The sequence below is a fragment of the Seriola aureovittata genome, chromosome 9, assembly GCF_021018895.1.
Source record: "Seriola aureovittata isolate HTS-2021-v1 ecotype China chromosome 9, ASM2101889v1, whole genome shotgun sequence".
In the NCBI taxonomy this organism is placed as follows: domain Eukaryota; kingdom Metazoa; phylum Chordata; class Actinopteri; order Carangiformes; family Carangidae; genus Seriola; species Seriola aureovittata.
This window is the reverse complement of record NC_079372.1, coordinates 17460160-17484565: the sequence shown is the minus strand read 5'-3', so window position 1 is coordinate 17484565 and position 24406 is coordinate 17460160. Positions and strand designations below refer to the sequence as shown.

Here is a 24406-nt window from a genome sequence, read left to right as displayed (position 1 = left end):
GGGTCTAGTAACAAGCCAGGAATCATAAAGTCAGTAAAACAAATAGCAAGGAGAGGCGCTACCCTGATACTGGCATATGTAAGATGTTCAATAGAAATATGATCTGAACCACTTGCTTTGGTATCAGACGACTAGTTTGTAGCATATATAGCATATCCTGAGACAAGCACCATTGAATCATTACTCTCAATACCTTATACAAATAACTTTGGACACCATTGAACAAGGTCCTATAATGCTGTCACCATAACTACGTAACTACATGGCAGAGATATTTTATAGTTGTTAAGAAATCTCACTTCTCTCCAAAAATCAATTGCATTATTACTTTGCAGCTTCTTAGCCATTGAACCAGCTCCCATGGCTTTACAGATGAAGCCTATATCTTACATACTTATGTCCCGTCTCGCTTTAGTGAACTTCCTATACTCAAGCACAGGCCCTTGTCTCGGTCTATACCTGTCATAGTGCTTGATGTAGTGGCTTCACTGAACACTTATTCCAGCCAGGCCTTCCAGTTAAAATTACGAGACGTAATTGCACCTCTATGTAGATGAATATTCCTTAAGGATTTATCTATATGAGCAAAGCAGTCTTCCTGTGTGAGGGTTGACCAGTCCAGGTTTTTCTGTGTTGACACTATTTCCATATATAGCATAGGTATATGTTCAACATTTATTGACATAACAACAGGCATAGGATCAGTCATCGCTACAGTAGTGCAGCCGTGATGTAGTGTGCCAGGCCTCATTAATGTATGTATGAATATCTGTAGGCAAAAAGCACTTGACATTCTAAAATTATTATCTTGACAGAACTGAGCCACACGACTGGAAAATAATGAGTTCATGTCTGAGATATTCGTTTTCATCTCCCCAATGACTTATACACTAGAAGAAGTATTGTTTTTAATAAAGGAATTGATGAAGGCAAACCTGTTCAGATATTCATCCTTGTTCTGAGGGCGTGGACACATTTAGGGTAATGAAGTCCTTGTCATTGTGAGTAAACACTACATTTATTAATGAGTCAAGCTTTTATTTCGTAGAATAGCCACACCCACTGATATCCTACCTCTAATGACTCCAATGCCAAGGTCAGTCGTAGACTCCCCGCCCCGTTAAAATTTTCATTGAGTTTAGTTTTTTCATGTCTTGCTCCACAGAAATGTCTCTTGCTTACAGAGTATGTCACACTTCTCCAGAAGGTTGTCAACAACTATGCAGCAAGCTTCATCCCCCGCGCTCTGGCCCAGACGCAACCCATGACAATGGTCATTCAGCAAGACTAGTGAGTGCCCATTGCACCAGCAGGCATCACTCCCTCATTCCCGCCGCAGCAGGTGCAGTGTTTGACCCAATAACTCCAGCCATGCGACTCATAACAGCGCCGGACAAATGCCCCTTCTGGATTGTACATTTTGCCAACTTCACTGCATTCAGCAGACACTTGAACAGGCTGTATTTACTGTATATTGTCATTCTTTTGACAGGTCACCTCACGGCCAGTTTTTCCTTGAAGATACACGGACAAAGTTTCACTGTTTAGGTCTGGTGAAAACTTGGAAGCATAAACACTCACCAGCTTCATCTTGAGCATTTCTATGTTCCCCCGCAGCCATGTTGCCAACACCAGGCATAACTTTACCGGGGTGGAAAGAGTACTGGAAAACTGTACTGAAGCACAATCACTGTTACTTAAAAGAAATATGTGTGGTTGTATGGTTATAATGATGATTATATGATATACCTGTTAAATTAAAGAACATCTTTAGGCTATCAAACGTATACGGAGGCATATATACATATATGTCATTAAAGCGGAGTGCAACCAATAAATTCTAGTCAGGTAGCTGATAATAGCAGTGTGAATGTGTGTGTTTCAACCGAGTCATATTGCTTTTATGGACTATGTCCTATTTTTGGACTATGTTTTATTGCTTTTATTTATGGCTTTTATTGCTTTTATACATTACACTGTATATTGCTTCCCTGTATAACTAAAGGTTTGAATGAAAAAAACACTTTGCAGCCTCTGCGTACAACTAATGACTACAAATATCCACTCAGTTGGCTGTTTATTAGGTCTAGCTGATCTAGCTGAAATTAATTCAGTCTAATACAACAGTCCTGAAATAAGTCTTCCCTTATAATGTCCAGTTCTTACTAACATTGTTGTAGAGAGTTGTCAATTCAACTGTATGATAATTTCGGATGTAGTGTGTCACATAAATCAAATAGCTGCCACTTCTTATAGAATTCACAGCAGAATTAACCACCAGACAAGGTGAAGAATAAACAGCAGAAACTCCAACAGCGGTTGCAGCCGACAAACACAAACAAAATGCTACGTTGCTAAGCAACACGGTCGTTGTTGATGATCTCCTCTGCACAGTGACTGTACAACAATCAGTCATCTTTTCTTGCACTCACCTGTCTGAAATCTCAATGCAGACTACAACCAGTCCACTCAGCCTCTGACTCACTGCTCCTCCAAGTTTTTAAACACTGAACTCAACGAGCTGCAGTCACAACAGGGATCATCAGAAACAGCAGAAAAGGTGGTGCACACCTCAAGTGAACGTAGAAGTCACAGCTGAAGGATCCACAGTATGTATTTTTGTATTTAGCGTTTAGCCAGACCCAGCATGCTTCTGTTGGTCACGCAGCATGGCATGTGTGTTTGATTTGGGACGTGGTCAACGGGTGGTGCAGCCAATCAGCAGCTTCTTCTCTGCTGCAGCTGCTGATTTCACTCTTTTCATTTGTTGTGTTCTCACACTCATCAATCATCAAGTCTGTAACAATTTCAATTTCAAATGAAGTTTTAAAGTATAGAGTAAAATTGCAGACTTTTTGTTATAGTAATGACAGTAAATGTAACTCGTTACTTCCACCCCTGGTTACCGCTTTCTGTCTCAGTGCATCTCTTGGCTTAGCAGCAGTGTTCTCTGGAACATGACGTCGACCTTTTTGCACAGCACGACACTGCTTTGGTGAACCTAACCAACACGTTCATCCACTGGGACTATCCGCATTCAGAGCGTAGGCCCCCGATAAAGCCCGAGGCTCTCATCCTGTGCAGCCCATAGCGCTAAGCTGCCCAAGCCAGTGGCTCGGACCATCGCCTTGAGTCAGGTCAGTGGAACACTCCAAAGTTCCACGTCCCTAAATGTCACCAGCAGCGGTTCAGCCATGTAATGAGAGACAAATCTTCTCCTCACACTCAGCATTACTTTAAGGCAACTCTGTATGTTGTTGACGAGGCCCTTTATGGAAAAGGTTCTGCTGTATAGCACGGCGAAGTTCAAACAACTGTTTCTTCACGGACTCTATCCACTCAGAATCAACAGTGTTTGCAGCCGACAGTACCACCTCGCCCTGGCTTCATTTTTACAGCGGGGGAAATGAATTAACTCAACTCTAAAAATAGGAGCAGCCGAACTTCGTGGTGCAATGTCCGTCATCAAAAGTATAGAGACAGAACAGGGGATTTGAATCAACAGTAGAGAGGGGGGTTCGTTTGCCATGAATACCATAACCACAGGTAGTAGAGGTAGGCTTTCACTTACGCTACGCTCAGAATAATCTTTCATGCTGTGCACACTGCTGACAGTTGACTGCTGTATTTATATGTATTATTTATATTGGTGTCCCAGGCTACATCGAAGATTTTTCACAGATTATTTTTCCAAGTGGACAGACTTACTGCATTATATCTGAAAACAGTTCTGAAAACAACTGAAAATAACTGTTGTAATGAAAATTATAGAATGGAGCTATGATCAATAGATGGGGTAATAAAGTGACTGTACATGTAATTCCCTAAATCAAGAGTGCAGTTGGTTAAGTTACTCTTCAAGCATGAAATTCGGCTTACTAATGAAATAACCTAGATATTTCACTTCATATCATGTTGTGTCAGTTTGTAACAAGAGAACCAGGCTTCACAATATAAGCTTCCTCCAGTGGACCAGCTTTTTAGCCTCTCACAGATAATTAAGGGTTCTGGGAATAAGCTACTTCACTTCTGCATCTCCTCTCTGAATGGTTTTCACATTCTGTGCTTTAATTTAAGCACATTCGGTGTGGGTTTTTGACAGGGTGGAGTCCCTTGTCACTGCTCCTGTATTTTGATATTCATGGACACCAGGATACCAAAGCTGCAGAAAATAAGTGTGTTTGGTTTCACTGAGGGAGTTATCGCTGCCATTTGTGTTGGATGCTGCAAATTTGGATTCGTATGACCGTGACCTCTAATGTTTGTGGCTGAAGTCGGGAGAAAACTCAAAACACAAATTGTTCTCATGATCTGTTGTCCGACCATGTCCGGAGGCAAAAGTGATTATGGCTGTTCTGGATGGCCAATTACTCATGAGGGTTAGATGTTGTTGAAGAGGATTAGACTCTTTTTGAAAATACCACAAGCACTTCGTTTGAGACATACTGACTCCTTGATTTTGACTCAGGATGAAGACAAGCAACTCGAGTTCTGAGGCCATGCCTCCTCTTTTATAAAAAAGTGAGGGGGGAGAAGCTGCCCAGAGAAGAAGCCTTCAGTTATCTTGCTGCAGGCATCCACTGCAAAAGTGGCGCTGGGGCTGAAGACGGGCTGAACAATAATGCAAAGTCCATAACTTACTGGTCGGTCTTAGTTCTGTTCATTCGAGTGTTGGTTAGTGTCGTTAGGAAGTACACTGCAGATACAAGCAGCCAAGATGAGGTCTCTAAGGAAGTGTGGCGCACAACCCCTACCAGGATTCAAAAATTGCATGGATCCAATTAGCCTAGAAAACCAAACCGGTCAGCAAGCTCATGTTTGTTCGGTGTCACAGATGGGTTTGGCCTTCCTCCATCCATTGTGAGACAAGTTGAGCCAATCACAGCCATTGATCTAAAATGGGGTAGGCTTGATACAATGACTGACAGAGTGACAGTGCTGAAGCATGATGACGGTAGTTTTTGCTGATACGGAGAGGTGTTGAATCTGCTATTGTGACAGTATTAAACAAACTGGACTGTATATATTTTCTCTAAAGGAAAAACACACAACTGCACTCACAGCATTTACTGATAAGAAAGACGTGTTTGCCGTACTACTGACAGGATTTGGTAAAAGTTTAATTTGCCAACTGGCCCTGATCTGAGCTATGCAACACTTTTCGTTGCTCTGATCGGTTGTAGGTCTAGCCAGTTGCATTTGGTCTGAAATCTAAGCTAAACTGGGACGTTTAGACTAATTTGCAAATGCTAATTGGTTTGGCAATGCCAGGCTAGGATCAAATACTAATTGCAAGTAACATCATTAACATGTTATTACCCCTGATAGCTCTAAGAGCGAACAATATGGATAAATCCTTTATCTTAATGTATACAACTTTAATCGCAGTATTATATGTAAAGATCAGTATATTTACCAGAAATTAGGAACTATTTAAGAATAAAAATAACCAGAGAGGAATGTCTGTTTAAACTAGACCAGCAAATTAAATACCTGACAAATCGACAATGTAACATCAGTATAACATGAACGACAACTGAGAGTGATAGTTTTGAAGGTATTTGGTTATAACTCAGAGTACTGGAGTAATTAAAATTTCAGCCTGATGACAGCACTAGATGAAAAGGGTTTTACTAAATATATTACAATTCATCCTAAGGGGAACATGAATGTCTGTACCATAATCCATGGCAGTCCATCCAATAGTTGTTGAAATATTTCACCCCAAACCACATATGTCAACCTCAAGGTGACAAAACAGGAAAAGTCAGAGGAACATTAAAGTCAATAAGAGTTATCCTCTTGGGACTTTGAATATCTGTACCAAATTTTGTGTTAAGCCATCCCTCAGATTTTGAGATATATCACCGGATAGGTGAATAATTACACCAGCATGAAAAGTCAGGGGATCACCATAGTCCATTAGACTTTATCCTCTCAGCAACGTGAAGGCACCACAGTCACAGGCAATCTATCCAACCTACTGACAAGCTGACACTGCCATCCCTACAGCCATGGTGCTAGCATGGCTAAAAATACTAATACAAAACAATACTGTCATTGATTTGCAACATTGCCCACAACAGCCGCACACACCGAGAGACATGAACAGGATATGCAAAATTTTTGACAGTTGACATAGCATACATTATGTGCCCAAATGGACATTTCGCTTCAATAAAGTCAACCTAAAATAATCTGGGACTTCGGTCATGGCTAAATCACATCAGAAGTCACTTCCTGACGATGTGTTCCTGCCTGTCTGTCTGTATTATACAGTGTTGCAGCAGAGTAAGACAACATCTGCAAATGCCTCCTCCACCACCAGCAGCTGAGTAACAGTAACATCATACTGGCTGCAATCTGCCACTGTTTGCTGCTCTCTCACAGAGCAGAAAATATGTTATTTTGTTTGTCTCACAATTCATTTCTTTTTCTTTGCCAAAAGTTCGTGGTACATGTCTGTATTGGATCTTTCTCTGTATGACATCAGCCACAGAGCAGAAGGCATCCCACTAACTGCCCCCAATTACACACCCTGCCCTCTGACACAGCGAACCGACAGACTACTACAATGTCTCGCAGCGGAATCCAGACAGGTATAATTTCATGACACAGGCTGGGTTGCCGTCATAAACCCACCAACATAACCATCCCCGCGGACAGCTTATTTAGTCCACTATCCACCTCATCAATCTGCATCTGGGTGACTGGAAGCGTGTGGGTTTGTTAATAGATCGGCCTCATTTTTTCACATTACATTCACAATGGGGCGATTTGTCTGTTTTCTGCATGCTTGTCAGCTGTAAGTGATGATGATACGGTTATAGTTTCAAAGTTTTAGCCCATGCTCAGTACTGTTGTGTTTCATATGTAGATGAATTAATGTTATATACCTTATAAGTGTGTGTGTGTGTGTGTGTGTATGTGTGTGTGTGCATCAAAGATTACGTATCTCACAAAAATCAATTCCAGTTTAAAAATACCTCTGCTATGTGGTCGTACTGTATGGGTGTCCATATTAGACATCTTTATTTTTTCAAAAGGGTGCATTTTGGATCATTGTTATACTTTTACCGCCTCGGCTAATAGCTCCCCTCGGTTACCATAGCAACACACAGGTAAGTGGAAAGGAGTGCTTAGTTTGCCACGCAGCATGGAGCCCGTTTCTAAAACTGTTGACCTATAAAAATGTACACCCACCAACATGAGGAGGCTACCAGAACCATATAGGTTCTCGACTTTTGTGTGTGTGTGTGTGTGTGTGTTTGATGACAGAAAATGTAGAAGAAAAATCAATAAACCATGTACACTTAGAAGTTTTTTATATACAAGGTCTACGTTGTCTTTATCCAAGATTTTACTTTGTGTGTGTGTGTGTGTGTGTGTGTGTGTTTTGCACTGTGCCTCTCAGTTTTCTCCACAAGTGCACAAAGTCTTCTAAATGACAGCTCATACAGAGAGGACTCTTTCTGTCTCTCCATTTCTCACAAGAAACTTTCCTTCCCCACATCTATCCTCTTTCTTCTCTTTTCTTCTCTTCTCTTTTCCTCTCATATATTTTGTTTGTTTCCTTTGGGTGAAACACATTCCCTTTCTCCCTCTCCCTCCTCCCTCTCTCTCTCTGGTCTGCTGAGTTGTCTGTCACCCTTCACAAACCTCCCTTTCACTTTCCGTCTCCCCTCTACCTCCCTTTCTCTTTTCATCCCTCCCTTGTTTCACCCCCTGGGCTTTACTCCAGACAGCTGTCTATTCCCTGCAGGCAGCCATCAGAGACACTGACCATATGGTAGGAATAGTGATTGTGTTCTTTTGGTCTCTTATTGTTTTGTCCTCCTCCTTTTCATTTTCACCCTTTTTACCAACGCACTTCTTGTATAGCCACCTCCTTTTGCTTCCTTTGATTGTACTTCTGGTTCTCCTGGGGGGGGGGGGGGGGTTGTTTTTGTGACAAAGCCATGGACACGAGGTGTATACAGAGATCATAAGGGAATAATGTGACAGTTACATATCAAAACATTTGTGTTTAAAGGGAATTGAGGCCACCAGGTATTTTTGTCACAGGTATTTTAGGACTTTTGGATGCATGGTAGTGAATCATCAATAATTGAGATCATAAGTTATTGTTGGGATTATGGGAAATCTTGCCATCTGCCATTGTATATTTCAGCACAGTACAACACAGCACAAAATGCACCTTGGTGTATTAAAATTTCTCTCTTTCTGTGCAGGTAAACTTTTAAAGCTGCACTAATGAATGTTTTTATATTAACTAAGGAATTTCACTGTGGAAGGCGTCACTCCAAGTGATGAATTCATCAAGAATCATTCACAACTCAGTCTGCAGTCTCCCTGAGCTACGGTGTTTTAGTATCTGACTGCTCATTGCTTTGGTTTAGGCAGCTCAGACTAATTGTTCTGGTTTAGTCTTACAGCTCTCAACCTTGTGTTGAGAAGGGGCACATTAGAATTGATCTGAAATTACATTCGTCAGGTGGGCAGAAACACAACTACAAATGAATACTAATGTTACTCAATATCTGCTCGCCTGCGTAAATTGTACTAGCTAAGACGAATGCCAAAACGACTTTATAATGTGATATGTCTATGTTGTGTGATTATAAAATAATATTACACATAATATATAAACATGTTCAGAGCTAAATCAATGTCTATCCCAGACTGTGGAGAAAAGTTTCACTATAAGAAAAGTATTTGTAAATTCACTGTACAAAAAGCTAAAAAAAACTAATTAAAAGGAGATGTATTTTGTGTGTAACTATTGCTGGGGTTAAATTGTGGAACAATGCTAATATAAAATGTGTAACTTGCTTTTGGTTTCAAGAAGAATGGTTTGCAAAGCTCCTTTTGAGGGTTATAAGTGTAAATGATTTCCTTTTCTTAAAATATAGAACAATGCTAATATCATTTATATAAGATTTTTTACTGACTATGTTGTTTATATTGACTATGTTTTGTATGATGACTGAATAAAATTACTACTACAGCACCCAAGTGGAGGGCTATATTTATTTATATTGCTTTAATGCAATACATCCTGGAGTTTTGATTGAATCAGACTGGGAAGGTAACAAGGTACCAAATACAGAGAAATGTTTGTACAAATAGGTCCTCACTTGGTTTGTTCTAATGCACATGTATAATGATTCACATACACATTCCTGCCAGCTGTCAAAGTACACAGTACTGCACCAGTAAAGGCAGAAAATAAGAAGACTGTCAGAAAGTAAACAACATTAGAGCTGGAACAAAAACACAAGTTTTAGATTTTTCCTAAAATTGGCTTTGCAAATGTTTTGCGATGAGGGGAATTCATATCATGTTTTTCTAGGCTCCAGTAAAAAATTCAATGCATTTTGAGGAGGTAAAGTTAATGTAAACAGAAACACAACGGGGCACCTTTAATGACTCACGCTCCTGTCTTTCCAGTGACTCCTAGTGATGAGTAAGAGGTGTTAAATGATACTTGAAAAGTGTTTATTGTTTGTTTCTTCATGGAGCCGTGTGCTCCAAGAAAATGTCGACTTCTAGCTTTCCAACATCAGTATCTGATGACAAACACTTGCCAACAAATGTAAAGAACTTTACTTCATAGAGTTAACATTTAGCTTCATGGCTTTTTAATTGGTAATGAAATGGCTGTAGCAATGCAACACCACTTTGTTCTCAGAGCCTCTCTTCTGATTGGCTGATTCTGAACGGATTGGAAATATCACAAGTACTCTGTAAACTCTGTACGCAGACTATACAAATAAAGTATTACCACATATAGTGAATTTAAATTCCAACACGCTCCGAGTGGTTTCCCACAGACATCCCCTCATTTGATGGTGAGATCAGACCGTTATCTTCTCAGTGTTAGAGAATCTACCGTGTCAGTGTCTTTTAAGCTCTATTGTCCCCCATTAATCACAGAATGAGTCATTATAAAAATCCTTCAGACAGGGGTCTTATTGTATGTAACCTTTCACATATGTCACTTTTCTCATTTCTCTCCTCAAGGAGAATTTCATTAGCGGATGAAAAGAAAAGATGATTAATCACATGGAACCTATGGCAGGTTTGTGATGAGCGTGAGTAATTGTACCTACCTTTAAAAGTCAATTTAATTAAAAAAAATAGGGAACATAAATCTATTAATCTTTTATGTTGCCGACATTTGTGTGTGTCTAACATTCTGTTTTTGTTTTTTTTTCTTAAGCCTTTCATATGTCTTCTTTTAACCCTGCAAACTCTGAGTTGTGCATAAATTATGGTCTGGATGTCTCAGCTTTCATGGCTATTTCTGGATTTCTGTATGTCTTCAGGCATTGGCATTATATTCACTTTACATTCACATAATGCCATAACGCCACTCCCTCTTTCCACTCCCTCTCTGTTTTCCTCTTTGCCCCTCACTCACCCAGCTATGTGGCATTTGAGTTGAAAGCGGGTCATAGCCGGCTGGTTGTTTGATCTGTCTGAGCATGATAAGCTTTCTAAAACATGTCAATAGTGCTACTGGCAGGGGACAGCTGCAGGGGCCACAAACTGGCCTCTCGTTGACTGGACTCAGCTCCAAGTCCAGCTGAAGTCAGTGGCAGTGATTCATATACTGTACTACCATTCCAGAAAGAACTCAACAAACCCAGACGGACTTTCTACTGACAGGCTGGTGTTATAATCACACAAGTATTTGTTTATAGGCAGAGCTGTTGCCAATGGCTGAGCTAAACCTCCATGGGTAAGGACAAAAATGGTTGTGAGTACAAATTAGCAAACTAGAAATTGGATAGTAACTAGTGAATAGAATATGAACTGCAAATGATAAGGTCCAATGGTATAATATTGTTTTGGTCATGCTAGTGGTTCAGCTTTAAGGCTGGCAGTGTCAGACTGTCCACCACTTTAGTCCAAAATGAAATATCTCCACAACTGCTGGATGGGTTGCCATGATGTTTTCTATACATATTTATAGTCACCAGTCTGACTCTGGTGATCCCGACTTTTCCTCTGGTGTCACCAGCAGGTCAAGTTTTCACTTCTAGTTTGGAATATCTTAAAAGGAATTGGATCAAAATTATGTAGCCTACAATTCCTGGTCCCCAGATGATGTACCCTAATGACTTTGGTAAAATTGGTAATTTTCCTTGAGGTTGACATTTGTGGTTTTGAGTAAGATGTCTCAATGACTTTTGAATGGGTTAATACACACAGTCATTTTTCCTCCTGAGGAAGAATTGTTGTAAAGTTAAGTAGTAATTTAAGATGGTGAACATGGTAAACATTATGCTGCTTAACATTAGCATCTTGATCATTGCGAGCATGTTAGCATGCTGTTGTTAGCATTTAGCTGAAAGCATTGCTGTGCCAAAGCACAGCCTTAAAAAGAGAGCTAGCATGTCTGTAAACTCCTACGGCATTTTCAGACAGTGAGCGGCTGCCATTGTGGCAGCTGCCTGGTAACATCAGTGTTGTCTATTTTGAATCAGTGGCAGCAGGGTGAAATGCCGCTGTGACAGAACCCTGCTACCTCCGATCCTTCGAACCCCCTACATCACAGGCTGCTGCATAATTAGACTTTGAAGCTGATGTTGCACGCAGCACCTTTCAAATCAGCTCCTGTATCGTTTCCCTCTCTGTAGTTTCTGTGCCATGGCCACAAAGTGAGCTGCAGCGGCAAGTTGAAAAAGCTTAACCACCATGAACTCTAATGGCAGGAGTACAGAGCCACTTCCTGCCTTTTCCCTGTTGCTGCTGCTGCTGCAACAGGCAGCAGATGTTTCGGCGTACATTGAAAACAATGGAAGAGGCGGCGGCAGCAAATGCTCACTGTCTAAAGCCACCTTTACACTTGTAATGATTTATTTTGATTCAATTGTAACTGTGACATTCAAGATTCAAGCTTTTCCTCAGGTATGAAGTTGTGCTGCCAATGCTAACATGCAAATATAATTAACTTTTATTAGTTTGAAGAGAGTAGAGCTGAAACTGTAATTTAATCAATTGGACGCATTTGCCCAAAACATTATTGTGATAATTGATTTATCACTTTGAGTAACTTTACAGGCAGGGATGCCAAACACACCACAACACACCAGTTGCCACAATGTGTGCACTTTCTGCTTGTTTCTGTTTTATATCATTACAAACTGAATGCTTTTGGGTTTTAGACTGTTGGTTCAAAAACAAAAAACATTTGAGGACCTCACTTTGGATTCTGGGAAAATTATGAACATTTTCTGACAAAAATAAAGAAATCAAGAAAATAACTTCTAAATTAATGAATATGACAGTAATCATTAGATGCAGTCCTTGAAGTGAGCATAAATCCCAACTCACATGTGGGAAAGGCCTGCCTCGAATACTGTGTGAGCAAAAGTATTTCTAGCTCAGACTAACTTTGTTGTTTGGTTACAGATTCAGCTTCAGCTCTTTTCACAAGTGTCAAAGTGGTGGTGACCACCTGACACCGCACATTTCACCACCACCTGCGACACTTCAGAGGGGCACAGAGCCGCAGCTGAAACTGTCAAGACAAACAGACAAGTAGCCCACTCCAGCCTGTCAGTGAGAAACAGCTCGAAAACAAAGCGTCACAAACTTTCCCTCCTCATGCCCCCTTGCTCTATCTTGCATTGCGCTTTGTCTCTATTAATAGAATCTCAAAATCATTATTAGATGGTCATGGGACATCTGTACATTATTGTTGTAATTTCTCCTCAAAAACAATTTTTGATGAAGTTATTCCTTCCAAAAATAAGGGATCACATTTCATTTGCTACACTAATGGAGGGACAAACTAATCAGAAAAAGCTTTTTTTCCCCCATGTTGCGAAAAGTGCTGCTCTGCTCCAGTTACACTTGTTCAGTCTATACTATTCAGCTCCTGATTCAGATGCTGCTCCACAATGAGTGCTACTGTGATCACTTGAGAAGTGAAGAATTGTCTCCCGGCCCCCTGCATGATGAGCTCCATAGTGTAAAGGCAGACTTCGCCATATCTTGTCCTTGCAATAAAATGAGTTCAAATCCGTCTCGTGACCTCTCTGACTTCACATCTTTCTCTGTCTCCCAGCATTCCTTTCACTCCTTTAAGTGCAGCGTGTTATCTAACACTGTAGAAATGCAATAAAAATAGGGGGTTTGAATGTATCCTATTTTCCAAAGCATCAATTTCCACTATTTTCATATAACAAAATAGAAAATATGAGCAGATTTTATATCTATCTGTCACTAAGCAAAGCTGCTCACAACAAAATGCTGGCGCAGGCTTCAGTCCTTTTTGTCTAGCATAATAAAAACTCAATACTACTTTAGCAACAAGAGCTCAGTATGCAGTGATCTGGCCTCTCACACTCTGATCAAACAATATAATAGATGAGGCAATTTAAACCTGGTGAGTCTATAACTCCGCATTAGTGAGATGGCTCATATAGTGTTGTTTCTCACACCAGCCATCAATAAATATGGAACAGGAGACGGAGGAAGACTCATTTCATTTTGCCCAACTGCAGAAATTATTTATGGGCATATTTCCTATTACGAATGTGATTCAAAACCTGAACAATGCAGTCATTTCTCACTGATATAACAGAACAGGATTCTAGGATGCTGGCGGAGACTTACGAGAGGGTCTTCTCCAGCCTTCCCCCCGTGGAGCCGATGATTTCTCCAAGGGTACAGAAGGTCTGGCCAAGAAAGTCCTTAGGGCGACATAGGATCGAAAAGAGGGAATTAACTGCACGACAGGGCCAAGAGCAAGTCCTGGATCAAATCAGGTTCTAACAAACAGAGAAGAAACATAAATACAACCTGCAGATTCAATAATAATGCCCCGCTTAATGCAGGCGTGGTCCAAGACGCCATGGTGTGCTCAGCGCTGACAGAGACCCATTTATTTGAGGGTTAGATCATAAGTTAGCACAGGGGAAGCACCCCATTAAAATATATGAGCACCAAACTAATGACTTTAAACATTTCTGGACCTTCTGTGCTTTAATAAACAGGATTAACACTTGAGCTCAATAGCATTTTTCAAAGACTATAAAATCAAAAGGGGTAGTAATAGAGATATTAAAGTTATTAAAGTTCCATTAAAGTTTAATCTCACATTATTGAAGTGTCATTTTAAATTAAATAATAAATTTAGGGTTTAATTTCACCTTTTATGTATATGCATTAGCCCAACTAGGTCAAGCCCAGGAAGTCCTAGTGGGCCATATTATTCAGATACTTGTTGGCCGATTGATTATTCTTAAAAGGGCCACTCTGTGCATGAAGCACATGTCCTCGTAGTAGAAAAGAAAGTGGTTTTTTTTCCTGCACTCAGCCTTTTCATTGAACAACAGACTTTGGACTTTACAACCAACCCACATATCACAGAGAAAAACATATGGTAACATAAAAAAGCAGAGAGATGACACGATACAATAAAACTCCTGCACAGCAACGAGGGCAGAGCACTACCTGCTAATGCTTGTTTTTCGTGTGTGTGTGTGTGTGTGTGTGTGTGGGCGTGAGCAGGTGTAGGTGTGAGTCCCGCAAACACGGTATGTGTGTTGTAGCTCCTGTGAATGTCCTGACATGCACAATCTGCTGTGGTGTACTGTCTCAAACAACAACAGCTGCTTTTGCTTTGAAGTCGAGTTCTGAAAGTTGGTTTACCTGAGCGAACGATAAAGACAAAATGAGGAACAACACTATGGCAGAAGCTTTCCAGGAGTTGGTGTTTGTCCTTGATGAAATAAGATGAAAGAATGGGAGAAAAATACAATAAAATTAAAGTGAATGAAAAACAAAAGAACATACAAGACACTTCTGGGGACAATGAAATATACTGGAAACTAAAAAGTGAAGTGACACCAGGACTCATGAAGACAACACAATCTGCTCGTAAACCACTCACCTTCTGTTCTCCCATGTCATTTATTTTGTTAGGAAAGACAAAAAAAAGACAGATTTAAAGAATACTAAATACTTTTATTCATGTTGAATCATCATCATTTGCTGCACCAATTCACTGTTAATTAGCCTTAACATTATAGTAATGCTGAATACAATGTGATAAATTTGAGGCCTGATGGAAGCTGTCAGCTGAGGTCGACATGATGTACTTACGTGTTTGGAAATATTACAGCTTCTGGAGTCGACATTGTACCTGCAAGTAAAATAAATAGATAAATGAACAGTAGGTGATAAGATGCAAAAACTCCCAAGACGGCATTTGAAAGAGATAGAAAGTGAAAACATGTAGAGATCCACTGGTTTTAGTTGAGTACTGTTGCCAACTCAACGACTTTGTGGCTAGATTTAGCAACTTCTCTGACCTGATAAACCGTATACCTACATTCCATTCATTTGGCTGTATTAGTCTCTTAGATAATGTATATGTGGGCACAGAGAATAGGAGAGAAACAAACAGATAAAGGGCTGAAACAGGCTAACACTAGGGAGAATGCAAATAGGAGGCATTAGCATGCTAATTAGTGTATTACGTTTTCTTTAGCTACTTTTCATTGAAGGTAGTTGGCAACACTGCTGTTGAGTGTTCAGAAGAGGAGAATACATTGACATGTTGGTAAATACACTTGCTTGTCTGTTTCTGGCACAGAGAAATAGCTCCAGCAACCATAGATAAATTATTTTAATTACTATCTTTAGAGGTGCTGGCAAATATTTAAAAATTTTGGTGAGAGCCAGGCTAGTAAGTTCCTTTTGCATTGACTCTTAATGCTAAGCTAAGCTACAAATTACCAGCGGTGCTGTTATCTTGAAGTTAGCATAACATTCTGCTAAGTTCAACCTCTCACTTCCAAAGCATCTGCGTTGCTTAGCAAAATTTGGATATAGAAGATTGGATATTGGAAAATGACCTTGCAAAGCAGCAGGGGTGCTCAACTGTGACATAACAGCATCATCACAGCTTTCCTCTTCAAACAAACCCCCTTTAAACTTTATACAAGCTACTGCTCTACAGACTCCACTGAGCAATAAAAGCACATTTCTGTGCCTTTTATTAAACCCACAGAGGCGTGCAAGTGATCTTTCTCTTCCATTGATTAAGGATAACAGGTAGGTGAAGCATACAAAACAGCCAAACGGATATACAGACGCCAATTTAAATCAGTGGGGCTGACAAGTGGTTTTAAGAGGGCTTTTTTTTAATGAAAAATAAAGATACTCCTTTCATGATTGGACATCTGATTTTAGCAAAGACTGGCTTTTTCATTTATTTTAGTGGAGAGAAATTAGCTTTTCACCAAACTGAGAACCTTCAGAGAGAGAAATTATTCAAATGTAATCAAAGGCGTTACTATCTTAGGGTCGTTGCTTGAATCCACATTTGAGTATAAACATAGCAGGATGTTTCCAACTTTAGAAAAAAAATAATTCATATTTATTCAGAAAAGGTTAGTGTGTTAGTCTACTTACACATCGAATCTTAGATTTTGTTTCTCTTCAAAGAAGAAATCCAGGACAAACTTCCTGACGAAATCGGGATTCCGAGTGTTATCGATTACTTCTGTCCTGCCAAACTACAAAAATAGATAAATAACAAAGTGATAATCGGTGGTAATAGGAGCATTGATTCAAGAGTCAATATATGTCATTAAGCTCACATTAAGACAATACACCGGAGAAAGAAGTGAATCAAATTCATGAGATTCAGCAGAAACCCATATTACCACTGTAACATTCTCACAGGATTGGAATCCATAAATATAAAACTCCTTTGCAAACCACCACACGGTATCACACTGAGCTTCACCGTGCAATGTGCTAAAGCTTGTGTCCCCAGAGAAATCAGCCTCCTACATTAGAGCAACATTAGAGCCAGCACTCCACCATGCGAGCCCACAAAGTCCCAGTCCCAGCCTTCCTCCTGGGCCAGGCCGTCTCTCCATCTCCCTGACAATCACACCGGTAATCCCCCCAGTGGACTGCCAGCTTCGCCTCCACGGCCTGGCCCGACAGCAGCGTGTAATGAGCTATTGATCTTGGCACTGCTTCACCGCTGCCTCAATACCTCGACTCATGTCTTTAGTGCCCAGCGCACATAATCCACGCTATCAGCTGCGTCCCCTGCCTATCCATTACGAAGGCCTCGCAGGGGAGTGTATTGGACCTCAGAACCTACCTGCCCTATCGACCCGGAGGGGAAATTCTGTGGTATGTCCTTGTAGTTTTTTTGTATTTTTGTCTAATAATCGTATAATCTCACTCAGGCATGATTGGTTAATAGGTGCGGTGGTGTTGTGGGTGAGGTTAGGGAATTTCCTTGTTACCAGGGGAAATGTTTTTGGGTTGTCCTAGGAGGATACGTGGACCATCTGGAAAAACAATGATTGGTTTCAACATAGGCTATATAGGACTAAGAAATGGGTGTATTATAGGTTCCTACCCCTTTGATTTACTGTTCTTCAGTAAGCCTTTGAGAAGATTTATTCAGGATCCAAAAACACACTGGTTTACAGAGAAACCCACTCAAGGTCAAAATAACAGTTAAATAATAACAACAGTGGTGAACAAAATAAGGGTTTTAAAATTGTTTCCTATTCGTGTTATGTGCACAGTTGTTGTGTGTTGACTTGTACAAGGTTTGCAATCCATTGTGTCTGGGAAAATGAAATGGGGCTCATACAGATTACCATACTATAGTTTTATTAGTAAAAAGTCTTCATGAAGGAATGTATTGTTGAGGTTTTGAAGAGATTTGTTGTCTAGGAAATCTGCAGGTCTCAAACTGACGACTGGTTATTAAAGCTTACTTAGGTTTATTCATTTGGGTATTACAGTAAAAGTACAGCAGTAGAGCCCTACCACAACATCACTGTGTATGGTCATAGCAGTATTAGTTTGATAGCATTTTGATTCAGATTAATTCAGTAGAAGTTGATGGACATCAGCCTGGCAACATAAGAGAAGCACCCAACACATTTTTAATTCAAACATTGCCTAATTCTGATTGGCACACTGGAAGTTTGTGAGAGCATATTTTTTCCAGCTGAGCCCCATCTACTTCAAAGACGTTAGAAAAGCTCAGCCAAAAACTGAAATACAGAAATCGCTTGTGAAATAACTAAAACTGTTCTAACTTGGGCAGAAAATTGGGTGTTAAGGTTGAACTCATCAACTTGTTCTCTCCCCCAACTTATATAAGATTTAGACGCTCGGTCAGGACCCATTGGCGTCACTTTTCTAACGCACTGCGTACCCCTATAGTGGCATTTTTCAACATGAAGCTCAACATTTAGATTCACTTCACTTCCTTCAGTGAATGCATTTATTGTGGCCAATTCCATTGAAATACACTGATTCCACCACAAAACTTTACAGTTTTAATTGCTGGTGCGACCAGCTGTTTATTCTGGTTTCTGTGCCTGTGACCACACACACAGAATGGTCCATCTGTAGTCTTCCATTGGCCACCACAGATGATTTGTGGGAGCCTGGAAGTGGAGGATCATATCCATTGGCTGGAAAATATGGAACCACTTGTGATCAAAGAACAATTTGGTGCACAGCCTGATGCAACTGCAGCAGTAAATGGGCAGAAAAGAAGCACAAAATTACAATAATGTTACACAAACCACAAAAAAAGAATATGGACCAGCAGGGGGACAACACACTGGAGCTTCAGAATATGTGTTGCAATATACTGATATTGATATTGTAATTGTTCTTTTTTGTACGTATTGTTCAGTCATTGTTACAGACTCTTTCTCCACCTCCCTGCATTCTAGTGATGCCAGATCGGCTCTGATGTCATCCAAATCCACCCACCAAAACAAATTATTCTCCCTGATTTACAGACCAGCACCTGATCTCTTCTTAACCATCATTTCTCAGTGGGATATTACGAGTGATGATATAGCAAACAAAGTGTGAATTTCGGCTCCCCTTAACAAGACATGGGCCCCCCTGATTTGTAAAATTCTGGGGTCTCTAAAAATATTAACACTGTTATTTTGCCATGCATTTTCCAGTTGTTTTGTATCTTCATCAACATGGATCATGTGTAAAATTATGCTGTACTACTATATCATTCATTAAGATAACTACATGATGTTATAATTGCCGTCGCTTCTGTGTTAATGTAAGGGCTGCTATTCCCAATTACAGTAACTGTATTATTCACTGGTAGCATGGATGTTGAGGACTGGATAGCTTGTAGGGCAGCCTGGCTTTGTTTTGCTGGTAGCAATGCTCATGCATATGTGTGTTACGGCTGTGATGGGTAACTTTAACTCGATCCCTTGGCATCCTGGCGTGCTTTGTTTCTGATGTTTCTGAATGCTCAAACATTTGTGTGTGTTGTGTAGTTTTGCTATTTGACCTATTATTGCTATTTGACCCTCAATAAAATATGGAATGTATTAGCCTACATCTCACACAATGAAAAGGGGGTTGATGAAAAAAGATCTTTGGAAACTTCACAGGTAAAACGGAAGCAAAACAGAAACTCCAAAAATAGTGGGAACACTGGAGCAAGAGACACAGGGAACTGACAAATTCAAACTGAAGCAAACAGACGAACTGACAAGGACAACAGGGAGCACAAAGACTAAATACACACAAGTGAGACAAGGGTAATTGAACATAGGTGAAACACATTAGGGCAGGGCAAAATAAGACACACAAGGGAAGTAATTTCAAAATAAATCAGGAAATCAACCAAAAGTCCAAAGAGAAATATTCCTGTCAGGGCAAACCTTGATAGTATTTGAATAGAATTCATTTGGCAAATAAGAGACAAACAAAGTTAGAGATGAATTCGACTGATGTTTTTAATTTTCTATAGATATCATTACCATGAATTCTTTTATCCACGATAATCATGAAGTGAAAATCTGATATTGTGACAGCCCTAATCGAGTATTGTCATAATGAAAACTACCTTGTCAAAAGCAAACAAAGAATTTATAAGGTTTCCATTGGAGCACAATTATCTGCTCATGGTGTCAATATGTGCGCGGCTGGCAGCGAGATGTTTACTCTGCTGATTGCGGCGCAATTCATGCCGTGTTTTTGATTAAGTCCCATCACATGGCATGAAAAAGGTGTGAGGCGTCTTGAAGTGAGGGGATCAGCAGTCGCGCTGACACATCAGTGTTGACTTTGAATTCGCAAATGAGGAAGTGCATCAACTGAAGACAGGACGCCACAGGAAGACAGGCAGATGAAGGAAATATAGAGCTAAGAGATGACATGGAAATGTGTCTTTGTGCTGGAAATATGTACTGAAAGAAAAAAAAGGGGAAGAAATTGAAAAATGCAGTAATGAATGGAGGGACACACGACCCCGCCTTAAAAAGGAGTGACAGAGGGTGAGACAGCAGCAAGTCAGGTGGAGCAGATGGTCCATATTACGAAACTGAAAAAGAATCACCCTTCTTTTCTCTTAGCTCTGAGACATGATGTGAATTCCCTTTGTCTAACTTCTGAAGCCTGATATAATTACTCCCTTTTTATTTATTTATTCATTCTTTAACCTCTATTGTTAATGGGGTCAGTTATATGGTTTTATTTCTTCTCCTACCTGATTCAGTTTCAGACAGTAGTTACACTTGTGTGGGCAAGTGCAAAGGCTGACACTTTAAATTTTTCTACAACAGTGTTCTCAGGGGTTTGCAGTGAGTTCGCCTCTTGGACTTTAACTTGAAGTTAATACTTGTTATATAGCATTCTTAAGAAAAGACACGCAGGCTATACACTGACAGGTAGACAGAAACATTGGATGTTGATATTGGAGGACCAAAAATATCTTAACTCACCTCCCTCCACTCTTTGGTTCCCACAGCCTGCAAATACAGGACGACCACTGGAAGGGAAGGAGATGGAGAAGAAGCCAAAGGGGAAGCGTGAAGAATAGAAGAAAATAAGAAGAAAAAGCTATTAAATTTTTAGTGATTAGTCTGCTGGTTTTTACATGTTAGCTCCTGCAGCACCTGACTGATATTAAAAGACTCAGGTAAGAATCAATACTCTGTTTTCATTAGATCTGGAGTAGCTGGAAGCAAAGTCAGTAATTCCTTAATATTAAACATTACAACAGCACAGAGGAACTTTCCCTCCCCCCTATCAATGTCTATAATTACGAAGAGGCAGAATTGCTGTGTATATATGGCATTGTTATACAGACCACATCAAACATATCATCTGGCTCCAAGAAAAACAACAGAATCAGTCATTTGCCCCAAATGCCCCAACACGACGTGTTTTCTACACCTCTTGGATGATTTGTCATGGAATTTGATTCAGAGATTCATGGGGGAGAGCCCCTGACTTTCCATCTAGCGCCATCTTCTCCAAGATGGACTGGATACATTTTTTGTACGGACATTTGTGTTCCCCAGAATATGAATCCTAATAACTTTGGTGATCTTAAACACACTAATAAACCAGGGACTGTGTTTAAAAATGGATATTTCTTTCTTATTCAAGAAAAGCACATGACCTGAACAGTCAGTATTGCCAACAGAGCTTTTGAATTTGTTTGCACAGCATTAGTGTCTGACCATTTTTTTATTATTCCGACACCGTCCTTACTACAATTACATTACCACGGCTGCTTAAGATGAACTTTTATCTATGTATCAGTTTGGTTTTCTTTACAATGGGCATTACGACCTTTACGAAGCTGTTAGCTCAGCTATAGCCTCAGTGATCTGAAAGTAGTGAGTAAGCCTAAGTTTCACTATGGGTCCCCTAACTAGTCATTATTCATGGTTTTCTGTTTATAAAGTCTTAGTGTGGTTTGTTCACCCAACATTACATTTGTCTTCTGAGACAAAATTTTTCTTTGAGAACAACTGCGTACATATGCAGTGGAGCAAAGACGGCCCAATTATAACCCAAAAAAGTTATCATGTTGTCATGTTACTGATCAAACACACGTACGTGCATGAATAAGCAAACAAACAACACTTACTAAAAGCTCTTATGGGAGGTATTAATAATTAACCGAGTTTTTGCTGTTTATGTCTAGACGGGCACCATCCGCCCCTTGTGCCTCGGTGAAGTTTGGACATTAGCTCTAATGAACTTCAGACTGTCAGACTGGCAGACGATTAAAACCACATTTTCCCTCCTAATGAGCAATTAACAGAGCGGAGACAACAGAGATAGGGCAGCAGGAGAGAGGCTTTTGGGCATTACGTCTTAAGAAGAAAACAATCTTTCCTTTGTCAGACTGTTAATCATATGGAAAGTGTACAATGCTGCTTAAGAGGGTTTTGTAAGTCTGAGTACTACAAGTTAATCAGTTGGTGAATAACATGTTAGCCTCCAATTAAATTACAGAACACATGGCAAATGCGCAACAGGGATTTAATCTGTTTGTATCAAAGTCATACACCAGTGCTCTCTCTGCCCCAACAACTGAAATAATGATGTTCAAGAGACAGAGAGTATGTCTTTGTATATGAGACCTTGTTGTTTCCCCAAGGTTGTAGAGTAACATCACAGCAGCCTGAACAGTGGGCTAAAACTAATCTGCGTCGAGGTTACACCAGTGTTGGCCATGTCCGATGAACCTGACTGATTGCCTGCTTTATGGAAAGTGACTGAGAAAGGAAAGAGCCCATCTGGTCAGCCATGGAGCAACCAAAAGGAAATTCGTTGTCACTCCAAACCCGAGTCCCGATTACTAACTCCTGTGGCTGCAGGACGGGTACCTAGGTGACTCTGAACATGAATGAAAGGGAATTGAGCACAAATCGCAATAAGTTCTCACATGGATCCACATCTTAGCAGCGTACAGTGAAGACAGTGCCGCAGTGGCACAGAGAAAAGACATCTTCAGACAGTTTAATTGTTATGTTCTTAAGGCAATCATGCATACCTGATACCTGCCAGCAATGCACCTTTAAGCATGTTGATGCTATTCCTATTTCTCATTTATTGCCAGAGGTGTCTTAATTCCTAACGATGCCACAAGGTGCCAGGAGTTATGTGTTGCCTTTGTATACTTGGGTCAGGACCTCTAGATATATCAAACCTGTCAAGTATTTAATTTTTTGAGTAGTGGGTGTTGCAAACCTTTAAGAGCATATTTCGAAAAATGTTCTTGCACACCTAAATGTCTTAGTGACAGGTGCATAACATCAAAAACTCAACAAAAGAAAAAATCTCACATACTCACTTCATTAATGATGAAATGATGCACAGTGTGCAGGATTTTTACCTTGTGTTCACCACACTTTTCAGGCCACTAGGGTAAGACTGAAGTAAAGCCATTTATGTGTCATTATCCTCCGAATGTTTTGAGCTATAGTGTTAATATAGCTGGTCATTTAGTAGTCTTAACTATGAACCAAACTGCAGCAGTGAATCTCAAAAAAGGATGCAGGAATAATATCCACAGGATAACAGGCTAACTAGCTCTGAGTCTACTGTCTAAACTGAAGCCCCCAGGCTGCGTCTTCTGTATTCTTGGGTGTACAGGCTGCAGTTCGGCATGTACAGAAAGAGTCAAGGGCGAGTACTTGAGAGCGGGTATTAGCAGTGACCAAGTCAAGTCGAGTCAAGTAAGGTAAGCCCTGGGGAGAAATCATGACTCAGTCAGTCACCACCTGCATTGCTTAATGCTACACTTAATGCTACTGGCCTTCACAGCATATGGCACAAATATATACAGTATATATATATATATATATATATATATTTCCTGGAGGCAGTACGCACCAGACCTGGTAGAAATCAAACTCTCTAAAACATCAATAGAGAAGAATTGTTCAATCATCTTTGGCCACTAGAGCAAATGGCCACCAGCAACTTTCTCGTTGCCTAGGGACATTGAAAACATTGTGTGATGGACGAATCTATTTTGCCTGTCAGACACACAAGGTGTTATTTTGGCTTGAGTTTACTGGCAGAAACACAACAAAAAGGAACATGTTGAAGAACAGGCACAAATGGGCGATTATAATCACAAGCTTCTTTATAGCATTTTATCAGCTACATGTCAACTTGATGAAAAAGGTCACATATTTTATATAGAATATATATTTCTGGTTTTAAGTAACAAAAACCATCTAAATGTAGTTTCACATCTCCTCTCTCAGGCTTCTCTCTTGAGCTCTAGCAACAACAAATCAGTCAGCCAATCAGAAAACAGGCTCAGTGCCTCATCTGACTGTTTTCTAAGTGATGCACAGCCAGGCCAACCACAGGTAACAGATTGTAGTCTACTACTGTAGCTTGGTAAAACTCCTCCATAATGGCAATGGTTAGTCAGGAGGTTAGAAATGAGTAGAGCAGACGGTCAGACCGGGACTAAAATGCTCTGGCTGGATTTTGTGTGGAGCTATAAGTCTGTAACACTAGAGCCATAAGCCTGGTTCTGGTGCAAACCGCTGGATCATTTGGAGGCATTGGGGTGACCGTCTTCAGTGTTGCAACG

At 40.2% G+C, this 24406-nt stretch overlaps 1 protein-coding gene across 2 annotated transcripts in view; it reads right to left on the bottom strand.

Moving 5' to 3' along the window:
- The window catches only part of LOC130175363 (copine-9-like), a 92948-nt gene that overhangs the window by 45917 nt on the left and 22625 nt on the right, over positions 1–24406 (bottom strand). The window contains exons 1-5 of one of the 2 annotated variants that reach the window (XM_056385810.1): positions 20778–20812; positions 16435–16538; positions 15122–15160; positions 14668–14741; positions 13630–13706 (exon numbers count right to left, since the gene is read on the bottom strand). In XM_056385810.1, coding sequence (XP_056241785.1) covers positions 13630–13706; positions 14668–14741; positions 15122–15160; positions 16435–16438 — 194 coding nt within the window. In that variant the 5' untranslated portion in view covers positions 16439–16538; positions 20778–20812. Of the gene's footprint in view, positions 1–13629; positions 13710–14667; positions 14742–15120; positions 15161–16434; positions 16539–20777; positions 20825–24406 lie in introns of those variants that run through there. The other variant, XM_056385809.1, reaches the window with a different exon arrangement.